The 15,718-nt window shown below is 35.6% G+C and overlaps 1 protein-coding gene across 1 annotated transcript in view; it reads left to right on the top strand.

Moving 5' to 3' along the window:
- The window catches only part of slc1a7b (solute carrier family 1 member 7b), a 55,443-nt gene extending 40,681 nt beyond the window's left edge, over window positions 1-14,762 (top strand). The window contains exons 7-11 of the mRNA XM_084920833.1: window positions 4,990-5,223; window positions 6,078-6,272; window positions 9,203-9,337; window positions 9,453-9,552; window positions 11,111-14,762. Of these exons, the coding sequence (XP_084776959.1) occupies window positions 4,990-5,223; window positions 6,078-6,272; window positions 9,203-9,337; window positions 9,453-9,552; window positions 11,111-11,371 (925 nt within the window). The 3' untranslated portion in view covers window positions 11,372-14,762. The remainder of the gene's footprint in view (window positions 1-4,989; window positions 5,224-6,077; window positions 6,273-9,202; window positions 9,338-9,452; window positions 9,553-11,110) is intronic.
- The last annotated feature ends 956 nt before the right edge of the window (window positions 14,763-15,718 follow it).

Genomic DNA, 15,718 nt, shown 5'->3' on the forward strand with positions numbered 1-15,718 from the left:
TTGAATGAAACCACCGGAATTTGAAAGAAAACAACAACATTTGAATGAAAAGAACTGGAATAGAATGAAAAGAACTGGAATAGAATGAAAAGAACTGGAATAGAATGAGAACAACGGAATTTGAATGAAAACAACAGAATTAGAATGAAGAGAAAAGAATTAGAATGAAAACACTGGAATAAGAATGAAAACAACAGAATTAGAATGAAAACAACAGAATTAGAATGAAAAGAACTGAACTAGAATGGAAACAACAAAATTTGAATGAAAAAACAGGATTAGAATGAAGAGAATGGAATTTGAATGAGAATAACAGAATTAGAATGACAAGAATGGAATTTAAATGAAAACATCCGAAGTTGAAAGAAATCAACAAAATTTGAATGAAAACAACAAAACTAGAGTGAAAATAACATAATTAGAATGAAAACAACAGAATTAGAATGAAAACAATGGAATTTGAATGAAAAGAACTGAATTAGAATGACAAGAATGGAATTAGAATGAAAACAACAAAATTTGAATGAAAAAACTGGTTTAGAACGAAAAGAAAAAAATTTCAATGAGAACAGCAGAATTAGAATAACAAGAACGGAAGTTGAATGAAAAGAACTGAATTAGAATGAAAATAACAAAATTTGAATGAAAAAACAGGATTAGAATAAAGAGAACAGAATTTGAATGAGACAACAGAATTAGAATGACAAGAACGGAATTTGAATGAAAAGAACTGGATTAGAAGGAAAACAATGGATTTTGAACGAAAACAACAGAATTAGAATAACAAGAACGGAATTTGAATGAAAACACAGAAATTAGAATGAAAACAACAGAATTAGAATGAAAACAACAGAATTAGAATGAAAAGACCTGAACTAGAATGGAAACAACAAAATTTGAATGAAAAAACAGAATTAGAATGAAGAGAATGGAATTTGAATGAGAATAACAGAATTAGAATGACAAGAACGGAATTTGAATGAAAATACCGGAAGTTGAAAGAAAACAACAACATTTGAATGAAAAGAACTGGAATAGAATGAAAAGAACTGGAATAGAATGAGAACACCGGAATTTGAAAGAAAACAACACAATTTGAATGAAAACAACAACATTTGAATGAAGAGAAAAGAATTAGAATGAAAACACTGGAATAAGAATGAAAACAACAGAATTAGAATGAAAACAACAGAATTTGAATGAAAACAACAGAATTAGAATGAAAAGAACTGAACTAGAATGGAAACAACAAAATTTGAATGAAAAAACAGGATTAGAATGAAGAGAATGGAAACAACAAAATTTGAATGAAAAGAACTGAATTAGAATGAAGAGAATGGAATTTGAATGAGAATAACAGAATTAGAATGACAAGAACGGAATTTGAATGAGAACAACGGAATTTGAATGAAAACAACAGAATTAGAATGAAGAGAAAAGAATTAGAATGAAAACACTGGAATAAGAATGAAAACAACAGAATTAGAATGAAAACACAGAAATTAGAATGAAAACAACAGAATTAGAATGAAAAGAACTGAACTAGAATGGAAACAACAAAATTTGAATGAAAAAACAGAATTAGAATAACAAGAACGGAATTTGAATGAAAACACAGAAATTAGAATGAAAACAACAGAATTAGAATGAAAAGAACTGAACTAGAATGGAAACAACAAAATTTGAATGAAAAGAACTGAATTAGAATGAAGAGAATGGAATTTGAATGAGAATAACAGAATTAGAATGACAAGAACGGAATTTGAATGAAAACACCGGAAGTTGAAAGAAAACAACAACATTTGAATGAAAAGAACTGGAATAGAATGAAAAGAACGGAATTTGAATGAAAAGAACTGGAATAGAATGAGAACAACGGCTTTTGAACGAAAACAACAGAATTAGAATGACAAGAACGGAATTTGAATGAAACAACCGGAATTTGAAAGAAAACAACAACATTTGAATGAAAAGAACTGGAATAGAATGAAAAGAACTGGAATAGAATGAAAAGAACTGGAATAGAATGAGAACAACGGAATTTGAATGAAAACAACAGAATTAGAATGAAGAGAAAAGAATTAGAATGAAAACACTGGAATAAGAATGAAAACAACAGAATTAGAATGAAAACAACAGAATTTGAATGAAAACAACAGAATTAGAATGAAAAGAACTGAACTAGAATGGAAACAACAAAATTTGAATGAAAAAACAGGATTAGAATGAAGAGAATGGAATTTGAATGAGAATAACAGAATTAGAATGACAAGAATGGAATTTAAATGAAAACACCCGAAGTTGAAAGAAATCAACAAAATTTGAATGAAAACAACAAAACTAGAGTGAAAATAACATAATTAGAATGAAAACAACAGAATTAGAATGAAAACAACAGAATTAGAATGAAAACAATGGAATTTGAATGAAAAGAACTGAATTAGAATGACAAGAATGGAATTAGAATGAAAACAACAAAATTTGAATGAAAAAACTGGTTTAGAACGAAGAGAACAGAATTTCAATGAGAACAGCAGAATTAGAATAACAAGAACGGAAGTTGAATGAAAGCACCGGAATTTGAAAGAAAACAACAAAATTTGAATGAAAACAACAGAATTAGAATGACAACAACGGATTTTGAACTAAATTAACAGAATTAGAATGACAACAACGGAATTTGAATGAAAAGAACTGAATTAGAATGAAAATAACAAAATTTGAATGAAAAAACAGGATTAGAATAAAGAGAACAGAATTTGAATGAGACAACAGAATTAGAATGACAAGAACGGAATTTGAATGAAAAGAACTGGATTAGAAGGAAAACAATGGATTTTGAACGAAAACAACAGAATTAGAATAACAAGAACGGAATTTGAATGAAAACACAGAAATTAGAATGAAAACAACAGAATTAGAATGAAAAGAACTGAACTAGAATGGAAACAACAAAATTTGAATGAAAAGAACTGAATTAGAATGAAGAGAATGGAATTTGAATGAGAATAACAGAATTAGAATGACAAGAACGGAATTTGAATGAAAACATCGGAAGTTGAAAGAAAACAACAACATTTGAATGAAAAGAACTGGAATAGAATGAAAAGAACTGGAATAGAATGAGAACAACGGAATTTGAAAGAAAACAACACAATTTGAATGAAAACAACAGAATTAGAATGAAGAGAAAAGAATTAGAATGAAAACACTGGAATAAGAATGAAAACAACAGAATAAGAATGAAAACAACAGAATTAGAATGAAAACAACAGAATTTGAATAAAAAGAACTGAACTAGAATGGAAACAACAAAATTTGAATGAAAAAACAGGATTAGAATGAAGAGAATGAAATTTGAATGAGAATAACAGAATTAGAATGACAAGAAAGGAATTTGAATGAAAACACCGGAATTTGAAAGAAAACAACAACATTTGAATGAAAAGAACTGGAATAGAATGAAAAGAACTGGAATAGAATGAGAACAACGGAATTTGAATGAGAAAAGCGCGTATCGCTTTTACTCTCAAAAAGCAGCAGGTGCTGTAACGCAGTCAGTTCTTCTTTTACTCTTTTACTCTTATGTTGTTTTGTGGATCACAAGGTTTAAAACTACTTATAAACACACACACACAAAGTAACTCCACCAGAGTGCCTATTTCGGGTCACTTTTGCCGGTCCAAGCCCGGGTAAAGGAGCAGGGTTGGAATTGTGACATTAAAAAAAACAATAATTGCTAAAAGAAATTTAATTTGTAGTTCTAAATAAACTCTAAATGCATTTAGGACGTTTTTTACTCACTTTATGTCTCTTCCACGATGTTATTTCTCTCTCCAACAACATAGGTTACAATTAGATTAGCATGACCAATTATGCAAATTAGGCGATGACGTCATTTAGCGACTTCTAGCGACTTTTAGGACAACCAATAGCGATTTTCCTTACTGAGGAGTTGGCAACACTGGTTCTGTGGCATTCAAGGAGACGAAGCCTTTAAAGCCGTTTTTAAAGCCCTTCAGTCTCAGATGCCCTCTGATGGCTATGGGGCTGCAGTCAGAACCAATAATGGCCTTAATTTGGGTCAAGGATCGTCCAGTGTCTTGATGGACAGCCAATTGGATCCTCCGGCTCAGTGCTGGATAAATTTTGGCGGGTCTTCCAGAATCATTTAAAAAATGTGAAATGACTGTCTGTGTGTGAGAAACTCTGCTTATGTTCAACTCTGTTAGTTCAACATCAGAATGTCATGACAGTGTGACTACCTGACAGAAAATGACAATGAATCCAAATTTATGCACAGATTTGGGCTTGTAAAGGCTTGTGGTACTAAACTTTTGATCAGCTGTAAAACAGCCTGTTTCAGTTTAAGCATTCTTTTCAATGAATTGAATACTCAAAAAATGTTTTGTCTCACTCCCATTCCTTCTTGTTGCATGTTAAAGCTCTGTGCTATATTTGGAACCTTGTTAAGATCCAACCATGCAAAATATAATTTTTTGCCATTTTTCAAGTGGTCTTATACTTTTGATCGGGACTGTATATGCACATTAATAAATATTAAAAATGTGTCAATCTAATATCTACACATTAAGTAGGATTAATTCCACCCTTATAATCCGGTCATTTATCCTAGTATATTATGTTATGTGTATGCAGGTATATTGTAATTTAATAGTTTTTTCAGAGAAAGAAAAAATAAAGGATTTAGTCTTAGACAATCCTGTCACTCTTACTTTTAAAGCTCAATTGCTAAAACTAACTAGCTCCTTCTTGTCTAGATTTCTTGTCTGGTTGTCATTCAGCTGACTGATGGTTGGACAGACTGCACGCATATGTTCACATGCCCCTAATCTAATTATTTTTTTTAAAAGGACATTGGTGTTTCTTAGTGTAAAACTCTGTGTATGGCTTCTTTTCTCCCACCATCTCATAAAATCTAAGACTTATAACTGCCATCTTGACACTTGATTGTCTTCATCTCCTCAGGTATTTTCCATTTGGTATTGTTTTCCTGGTGGCTGGAAAGATCCTGGAAATGAGTGATCCCTCAGCCATGGGGAAGAAGCTCGGTTTCTATGCCATCACTGTGGTGTTTGGTTTGGTGCTGCACGGCTTGTTTATCCTGCCTGCTATGTACTTCTTCATCACCAAAAAGAGTCCCATTGTTTACATACGGGGAATCCTGCAAGCCCTGCTCATTGCACTGGCAACCTCCTCCAGGTAAAGAAACTTATTATAGAGAGAATGAATGCGTTACAAAAGGAAAACATCAGTAACTCATTTTATCATCTCATTTGTGAGTCAAAATAAAACATCCCCGAGTCTTAACAACACTTATTCTTTTCTTCCTTTTTACTGGAACATTACTGTGAAAAATCTCAAAGGGCTGTTGGCTGATCAGAAAACATCTGGTGTGTGGGAAGAGAGGGGAAAGTAAAAGAGCATTCCACGTGTCTATAAACAGGCTCCACTGATGCTTGTGTATCATGTGTGCATGCTGACAGATCATATTCTATAACAAAAATAGGCTTTAGTTTTAATTTAGATGACCATGTCAGTGTTTTTGCATGTATTTGGCAGACATTGTGTTTGCTGTGGTAGATCTGTGACTGCCTTTATTTGTATCTCGTGTGTAAACGAATGAAAACAAGTTGTAGGTAGGGAAGCTCTAAAGTGAAAAACACAACAGTATACTTTAGAAAATGCACCTCAACAATATGTGATTTGACATAAACTGGTTAAACCTCTCCAAAAGCACTGCCATGGTCTATTAATGTTTTCTATTCTATTTTCTATTCAATTTTAAACAAATCATTCCTTGTTTCATATGCAGACTGACAGAGTTCTTCTGAGGTCTTTGAGGTCAGAGTGGCTTCATCACGCATGCATGTGTTTGCTAGACTCAGATTAGTAAAAAGCATCTGCTGCATGCTCTCATGCAAAGCATTATTATTCTTAGTCAGCATGAACGAACAGATTGTATTTGTTTGCATGCATTCCTGATAGAAATTAGGAGGGTTCATATTTATTTTTTTATTATCTGTCCTCTCTGTCTTTTTCTTCGTTTTCCTCAGCTCAGCCACTTTGCCTATAACCTTCAAGTGCCTCTTAGAGAACAACCACATTGACCGTCGCATCATCCGTTTCGTGCTACCCGTGGGTGCAACCATCAATATGGACGGCACCGCTCTCTATGAGGCTGTTGCAGCAATATTCATTGCACAAGTTAATAATTATGAGCTGGACTTCGGTCAGATCATCACCATCAGGTCAGTAAACCTTTTTTAAATGTAATTTTATTTTACTTTATTTATTTTGACAAAGCCATGTAAGTATCATTGAATATTTTTAGTCATTCATATGCTTTACATTAATCACGCTGGAAGTCCTGTTCTGATCAGAGGGCTGCACTAACTCAGAGCAAGCATCACCTTCTGTGTCAAACTGAACCACCTTTCATGTCAAGTATCATCACTGGTGGTTAGACCTCGGTGTCAGGCTCCAACTTAATGACCGAACAGCAGGTTTCAATTGAAGGGCTTGCAGTGTCCAAAACAGAAGGTATTTATCTACTAGTGCACCACGAATTTGTTCAGGAGGTGGTGAGGAGATTTAGTGTACCATCCTGCGTTTTCTAAGGAAAAACAGGATACAGGAGTGGGGTTTTTTGCCACATCAACACAGTGCTCATCACCACAACACCCTGTTCATCAGATTTGTCTCTCAGGGACTTATTTTCCTTTCACAATATAAAATTCAAGTTGAAGAGTTTCAATTTTAGACAGTTGTCAGCAACTGAAATCTGTTTATAATGCTGCTTTATGTTTTTGTGTTGAAGCTGAAAACATGTTTGAAAGCCCATCCCAGTGATTCACTGTTGCAGCAGAGAGCTGCTCAAGCACAGCAATGGATGCACGTAAAAGAATGGCTCATCATGCTGATCATCACAGAGACTCAAGCTCGAGAAAGAATACGCTGATGAATGTATTATTGTGCCTGCTGGTGTGAATGACAGCCAGACCTCAGGGTTCGCTGAAGTGAGAGGCTGCAACTTCTGAAGGGACTTTTTAAATAGATTTTTCCAGCGTAATTCATCAACTACATCAAACTATGGGCTAAAAACTAAGCTCAGTAGCCACACATGTAGTTTTAATTGTCTATCATATCAGACTACTATGTGTAAAATTGCAAACGGCATCTGTTTGATGCTCACAGTGGACGTTGCTGTTGGATAGTTGGTTTTGGAGCTTTATAAGGGAAATGTAGACTTCTACCAACAAATCTATTGAAGCATACTGATGCCTTCAAGATTAAAACAAAAAAAGAAGAAGTAGATAAAATAGGTTTACCTCCCTTTAACCACTACTTATAAACACTATTTCTGTGTGGGAAACAACATCTACTGGTGCTGAACATGCAGAGGAGCTTGCTGACAGATGTGGAAAAATAAATCACAGAAAACAAACAAGGGCTTATAACAGATGGAAATAAATAAAAATAACAAATAAATGGCCTGCTGGCATTACTTAAGATAATAAATATAATAAATGAGATGAAGTAAACCAACACTCTAATACATTTTCTCAGTCAAGTGTCTCATTTCCCTGTGGACTCTGCTGGTGATAAGAAAAAAGTACTACAGAGAACTACAGGCTCCCATGGTCTGGTTGACAAAATGCTAATGGAGGATACTGTCTTTCTGAGATTCTTTAGAAAAAGCAAAGAAAAGTAGAACTTTTCTCAAATTCAGTATTAGTGTAAGAGGCTGGCCCTGCACATGCTTTCTTCCTGTTTAAGGAATCTTTGGGCTTCTCTCATTCCTCTAATTTCTACACTTCTAAAACGTATGGAGGACAGAGGAGAGAAGAGGCTTCTGTAGGAACTATAATCAAGGATGCACAGATGTATCTTTTGCTGAAGTGTCTTTACCTTCAACTCTTTTTCACATTGTGTAATGTTGTGAAAATAATTAAAAGTGGCTGTAAAGAAAAAAATAAAAAAATGCCATGGGCACTGTTACCCCTGTGTACACCTATATATGGGCTATAATAAAATTATTTATGACGCAGGTGTATAATACATCGTGTTTAATTGGTTTCCATTGCTTTAAAATGAGGCTCCAAATGCCTGTTTCCTTGACTCCTCGGTCCTCGTGTTGTCTCATTGCCTCCTCTGCTCAGTTCTGTGGTAGAAGGAACTAACATGTGAAAACTGAAAACTTTGTAAATCTCTGCATGAGAACCAGTTTTTCCATAAAATTAGAAAAATTGACAAGCGGAGGACAAAGGAAGGCTGTTATTAGCCAGAGTACGCTTTTATAGATGTAGTATAAACATGACAGCTTATCTCACCCACGTGGCCTCAATAAACCAGTATATTCCCGTGATATCATGGTCGAGTTTCTGACCCTAACTCCCATTTCATCATTTCACCCCAGACTGTGGTGTAGTGAGTTGTGGGATCATCTCTTCGTCAAACTCTGGAGCTGCACCAGATATCCGATGTGCCAACATTTTACACCAGATAAGAGGCTTCTCAATTAGACAGTTGCCTTAGAGACATTATTAACATTACTGTGTACTTTTGGGGCCAGGCTCACCTTGAGATATAATCCACAAAACAAATTAGGCAAGAAGAGTCTTTAATTTACTTTAAAGTATTTGCATTCAGCACAAAAATGAACTAAACACAACAAATCCTTATGAACAAAAATAGATGGAAAAATGAATTAGAACCACCACATATGGGGGGGAAACAATCAGTAAAAGTATGTGAGAATATCAGGACTATATTTGAAGTTAAAATTCCACAACAGTTGATGTCATGGACCAATACCTCTGTCACAGAAACATCTTCTTTCAGCTGCTCCCTTCAGGGGTCTCCACAGTGGATGATCTGGCTCCGTCTCACCCTTTGTCTAGCTTCCTCTTCTCTAACACCAACCCTCTGCATGTCCTCCTTCACTACATCGGTGGGTTAGGGTTACTCAGGGAGTCTGGTTGGCATAAATGCAAATTGAAAGCATTCTTTGTCACTTTAGGGGTTTATTTGGACAAAGAAGCAGTTTTTAAAGTAGAGCTCTTCTGCTTTGCCATATTTTCTGTCACACGTGTACTGTTTCAGTAGAAGAAGTCATCCACTTTATATTTGTCATCAGCTTTTTTACTTTAATTAACTTCACCTCCCATCTCTCCAACAGCATCACTGCTACTGCAGCCAGCATAGGTGCAGCAGGAATACCACAAGCTGGGCTGGTCACCATGGTGATAGTGCTAACATCTGTTGGTCTGCCAACTGACGACATCACTCTCATCATTGCAGTAGACTGGGCATTGTAAGTTACATATCACTTCTAAAATGTATTAAAGATCCAAACCGGCAACAGCTCTACTGACTCGATTTCTATCGGTCCAAATCAAAAATGTCTTAAATGTCTTCTTCTTTTACAGAGACAGATTTCGCACCATGGTCAATGTAATGGGGGATGCTTTGGCCACAGGCATCATGGCACACATCTGCAGAAAAGACTTCATGAAAGAGGGAGATGGGGTGAGTTTTAATGACAAGGACTTGGGTAATTGTGGTGATTGAGCCCATAGTTTGCTTCTTGGGGCTGAAAATGTTATTAGTTCTGTTTCACGCATTTTTAGAGATTTGGCTAAGTAATAGACATTTAGAAGAAACTGAAGATTTAAGTGTGCATTTACTATATTTTAGGTTTAGCCCCTCCCTACTTTCATGAAATCATTTGCAATCCTTTAAACAGCAATTACAACCCCAGTTCCAAAAAGTTGACATGGTGTATAAAATGCAAATAAGACGGAATGAAATGATTCGCAAGATTCCCATAAACCTTTAAGCTGAGAAAAGTGGGCAGCACTAAAAAGAAAAAGCTGGAGGAACATTTTGCATCTAATTGGGTTAACTGGCAACTGATCAGTGCCACTGGGTATAAAGAGAGAATCTTAGAGAGTTTCTCAGAAGTAAAGAAGGGCAGAGGCTCCCTAATCTGCAAAATAATGCATGTAGAAATGTGAGAATATCTCATCATCTGCGGCACATAATAAAAATCTAATATTCAAAGTCAAAATATTCAGAATTTGGGGACAGGTCTGAAAATGAGTAGTGGATGACTATGATTTTCAGGACCTGGGGCAGCACTTCATTAAAAACAGACATGATTAATACTGCATAGGCTTAGGAACACTTCCAGAAATCACTCTCTAAACACAATTCAACATGCCATTCACAAATGTAGGTTAAAGCTGTATCATGCAAAGATGAAGGTGCATGTGAACATGATCAGAATAGCCTTTCCAGATGCTTTCACATCTGGAAAGGCACCATCAATGCTGAAAGGTATGTAAAGGTTTTAGAGCAACATATCCTCCCGTCCAGACACGCCACGCCTTTCACCAGTTGAAAGCATTTGGAATTCAGTAAAAGGACTGGATGTTAGAGTCCCTGATATTGCATTGCTTTATATGGAGAGAATCTTGAGGGATGGCTGTTATGAGGAAAGGCAGCCCAGAAACTTTACCAGCAGCACACATCGTTGTGTGCCTCAACATTTTTATTTTTTTCATTGGGGTTGTAATTGAACAGTATAAAACGGCAGTGACTAATAATGCTATCTGATTTGTTAGTTGTTGTTGATGTTAGTTCCATGACTGACTGATGCTCTGTGCAGGACGCGCCCCGCCTCTCATCCTATCACAGCTTCAGTCACCCTGAGTTTGACAAATGGTTTAGAAAATTGATACAATAATTCAAAATACTTCTATTGAACCTAATTGGGGTTTAAATGGCTTCCAAATCTTTTGTGCATGTTTTACACAACATACAAAGATTTTGGAGACTGAGCTAAAAAAAAAAAATTTGCACACAATTGATGAACATTTAAATAATGGGAAAAAAATAATATAATAATTTCATTATTTATTTTTGCCATTGGAAAAACATATTTGTTGTATTACAACCACAAGAAGTGGCACTTCAATAGCCTCGGATCATTTTTCCTTTTCAACCTTTGGTTTCCTTAACAAAGAGAACCTTCTGAGCACTCCAGATTTTTTTTAAGTAGTCCCATATATTATCCAATCTACAGGTACCTTTGATCTGTGAGACCAAAACAGCAATGAGCACCCCTCCTGTGATGAACTGCCACAACAACAATGGCAACTGCCGACCCCCTCCTTTAGGGGTCAAACACCAGTTCATCCCTCCTGAAGTGGCTCAACTCATACAACTGGAGGAGGGCGTTCGGCCGCTTTCTGACAGGAAGAAACCTCCAATTCCTCCGAGACATCTGAAGAAGAGCAAAGAACACTGCACTATAGATATGAATGGCCTTGAGACCAATGTATAGCCTCCTCTTGCAGTTTGATAGGTTCTCTGTAAGTTATGCTGAAAGGAGCGCAGCAGCAAAGGACACCCGTGCAGGCAGAAGGACAATACAGATGAGCTCATGTTGCTCCACAAAAACATTTTAAAGCAAAGCAGTTGCAAAAGACTCCATAATAGCGCATTTACAGTGGAATTTATGGCAACACAAGGACAATGATAAGATTTCTATTATAAAATTTGTCCTTAGTCCTGTACCTGCTATTACTTGCATTGATTCAATAATTTTTATTTGATATATACATTTTTTATGACTTTTTGTTTTTGTTTTGTTTTTTGACAATGTATTTTTTGTACTGTTGTACTGCAAGTAGCCAGCTGTTTGCATTATAAAAGATGAGACAGGATATCTGCTTGGAGCTAAATGATCAGGAGGCAAAGTGAAATGCACACATTTTTTAAGTTTGCCTTAACAAAGCTGGTGGTGCTAGGCTGATGGTTATTATGGGACAAGAGGAAGCTGAATGAACTGAATTTGTACCCACCCCTGTAGTGATGTTATAACTTTGATATGTGTTTAAAACAGAGATTAGAACTGTTTTATGTATTTGAACAGCCTCAGGATCATTTGATTTAATTAAGCTTTCTGGCATATTAGCAGCCTGAAAACATCCACTAGTAATTTAATTAAATGTTTGTCAGTTGACTTGATATCAAACAGAAATTGGCACATTTCAATAAAACATTAAGCGACTAACCAGCTCTTCCATTTCTGCTGTATTAGTTGATTTTTTTTTCTCATTTATGCTGTGAGCCAATAAAGCACTGGGGGAGCTTCCTCCTGTCAATACCCAACCTAAATTATTTCACCCAATCCCAACTCCAGTAGAAGAAGGGAATGGAAAACTACATGCCTTGTTCCATCTGGGAACGCATCCAAAAGTTGAGCTATTTAAAGGAGTTCAATAGTCAGATTTGGATAACTTATGCTACAATTAAATTAATCCGACTATAACATACATGTAAAAAATGTTTTTGAAAGTGACCTATATAAGTGTATCAGTCAAACTGGTTAGTGACACACCCCACCACCACAGCTGTCTATTCCTCGACTACTGGAGGTTACTGGCTGTTACTGGGTGACAGCCAGTAGGGTGCAAACACTTAGGGTGTTTGGGTGCAAACACTTGCTAATTCACCACAGGGAGATGAAACTTGAATAAGTGAAAGAAATCAGTCAAAGAAATCTTTGAATGGAAATGAAGATCGTAATATGTTGCACGGGCCTGGATATTCACGCCATTTTCCTTCTCTAAAATATCTATATAACAACTGCAAAGACAGTCTAAGTTGCAACTAGCTAGCAACAAACACCCTGACCGACTGTTTAAGACCAAAGTCTTACTATTTCTTGTTCATGTCATTTTATTCTAGTTAATAATAAGCTACTTTCATAAACCTCTTAGAACAGCACCATCTCCTTTTTCTTTTTTTTATTTATTGACATATCGTCTTACATTGAAACTGCTGGAAAATTGTAACTGATACTATAGTTTCTTTCCACTGGCTTTGTCAGCAAACATATCACATATGTGCATGCGTAATACTTGGCACAGGCACCATGATTTTACCAGTTGCTTTGTGGACTGCTTGGTACCGTTTGAGATGGTGATATAACTGAAGATTTGACAGACTCACTCAGAGGGTATCTCAAACCTAACACAACCTAACGCCCATTTTACTCTATATGGGAACGCAAATTTAAAATGAAGAATACTTGCATTCATTTGGAACGTTTTTACTTGGGTCATAAATCAATGTCTATACAGTCATACCTCTTTCAGCAACTCAGAGGCATGGCCACCTGCAGGCTATTGGAAAGAATCTAGATTTAATGCACATTTGCAGAAAAGCATAGAGCACATGCTTTTTATAAATTACCATTTCAGTTTTGCCGCTCCAGAAAGAGAATTTCCATCATGATCCAAAATTATAATTATTAAGAACATCTTCTTACTGTACATTTCACTTTTGTCATATAAAGGCAGAAATGTACTCTTCCAAATAGTATGTTTTCATCTGTTTTGTCATTCCATTAATAATTTTTCTCAGCTCTTTACACAGGAAATACCAGAGAATTCAGAGCATACAGACTGAGATGTGTTTTTCTCTGGCTAGTGTCCTGCCTATTTTTATAATACTGAACAGATCTGCTATAGCTCCACACAGAGCAGTGACACAGCCATGTGTGGGAGAAGCTGCAGAAACAGCGAACAGATTTCAGCCTTTTCAAATAATTTATTCTTGTGTTTTTGACTGTCTATGTATGACAATATTGCATTCATATCAGTAAAGTGAGATTTTTATGCTGAAATATGTATCCTGTTAGAAAACATGAATGAACTAAAGGGTCGGTAAAATCAGCACTGGTTGAAGCTCCGGTTTTGTTGATAGAATTAAAATATTTCATTCGCAAGCAGATGTTATAAATCATAGTGGAAAATAATATGTATATTTACCTTCACTGCAGGTAAATCATTGCTTTTCAAGATTATTGCTATTATTAAACCAACTCGCTGGTAAAACAGTACGATTTATCCAAACTGTTTAGTAATAGCAGAAAAAATCGTTATAATTCTTATCTTAAATTATCTGATCTGAAATTTCCCACTTGTGGGACTAATAAAGGTATCCTATCTGATCTTATCTTACCACCCATTATGATTTTAGTTAACTTATTTTTTGTTAAACAGCATGAAGGTAAGATGTCTATTTACAAGTGACGTATATTGATAATTGATGGCAGCAAATATGTGGACAGAATCAATTACCAGTCTCCTGTTCACTTTATGTTTCTGACATTATACTAAAATTTGGCTGTAATTCATCTAAAGGACGCTCTTAAGATAGTCCTTAATATGAAGGAGTGAATAAACCTTAACACGTAAAACAATAAAATATTTTTTGCAGATAAAATATCAGTTTTATGTCTTTTTTTTTTTCTTACAGGATAGACTTACTAGTCTACTAGTAGAGTCATTGCTAATGGGTACTAATTTGTCTTTTAAGGACATATTAGACTCTGACAGAACTTCTGTCTTTCACCTCCTTTTTAGCACCCCATTTATAAAAGATACACTAGAAAAACCAGAGTATAATTAAATCATAAAAAACAGTAAAGATTTATGTCTGGTGTTTTTGGACTAATAATGCCAATAACAACAATAATAAAAATCTCCCATTTTTTAAGCCTGCCTACAGTTCTGCACATCTGCAAGTTGCTTTGCAACCCTCGTCCGCTCCACCTACTCTTTTCAAGTTGTATATGATCGATGTCACTGAAGGCTTTTGAATTATGTGCCAGGGCTAAGCTGCTTCTTATAAATTACCGCAGATGGAAATGGCATCTTTTTTAAATAGTGGTCATGACTGAAATATAAAACACTATCAGTCCCTTTATAGCATATTGCTGTAAAGGGACTGATAGTGATTATTCATTCTAGATCAGGGGTGGGCAATCTCAGTCCACGAGGGCCGGTGTCCCTGCAGGTTTTAGATCTCATCTTGGGTCAACACACCTGAATCACATGATTAGTTCGTTACCAGGCCTCTGGAGAACTTCAGGACATGTTGAGGAGCTAATTTAGCCATTTAAATCAGCTGTGTTGGTTCGAGGACACATCTAAAACCTGCAGGGACACCGGCCCTTGTGGACTGAGATTGCCCACCCCTGTTCTAGATGATCTCACAAGTCCCTGCTATGAAACCAGAAGTCCATAGAGTGTTAGTGTTTTTTCCTATTAAGTAATTCTGACGTACCGTTTCCTGTAAGCCTCTTGTCCATTAACATTTAGTGGTTCACTTTGGAGTTTCTAACAGGTGGCTGTATTGTGTCCAGACGATTCAGAGGAGGGAGCTTTCTTGCAGAAAACTGGTTTTGCAAATGTTTTATGAGGAAGCAAAAGAAAATGCAACACATTCAACACATTTTCGGTTGTAAAATGGAATGTAAACTTTTGATTGTTTACCAGAAAACTCCACAGGGGGCTTTTGTGTTCTCTCCCAGATCGGTAAACTCTGACAGAAACAAAAGAAAGCAATTACAGAATGCAAATCCAGTGAAGGACTCAAACGCTGATGAATAAATATATTTGATATTATGGTGATTTTAAGAAATGCAGCTTTAAAGCTTTTCCATTGTTTCTTTTACTGCTATTCATTCTTTCTCTACCATTTTAAAAATAAATGCTTGAGATTTTTTAAATGTTTTAGATCTTCTGTGTTATTCCAAAAACTTCAATTACTTATGTAAAAAGTAAGCTCTACGTTCAGAATAATGACATTAAATTGCAGCCTTTTTTGAGAATACTTG

The sequence above is a fragment of the Perissodus microlepis genome, chromosome 23, assembly GCF_051167445.1.
Source record: "Perissodus microlepis isolate ML-2025 ecotype Zambia chromosome 23, ASM5116744v1, whole genome shotgun sequence".
Classification (NCBI taxonomy): domain Eukaryota; kingdom Metazoa; phylum Chordata; class Actinopteri; order Cichliformes; family Cichlidae; genus Perissodus; species Perissodus microlepis.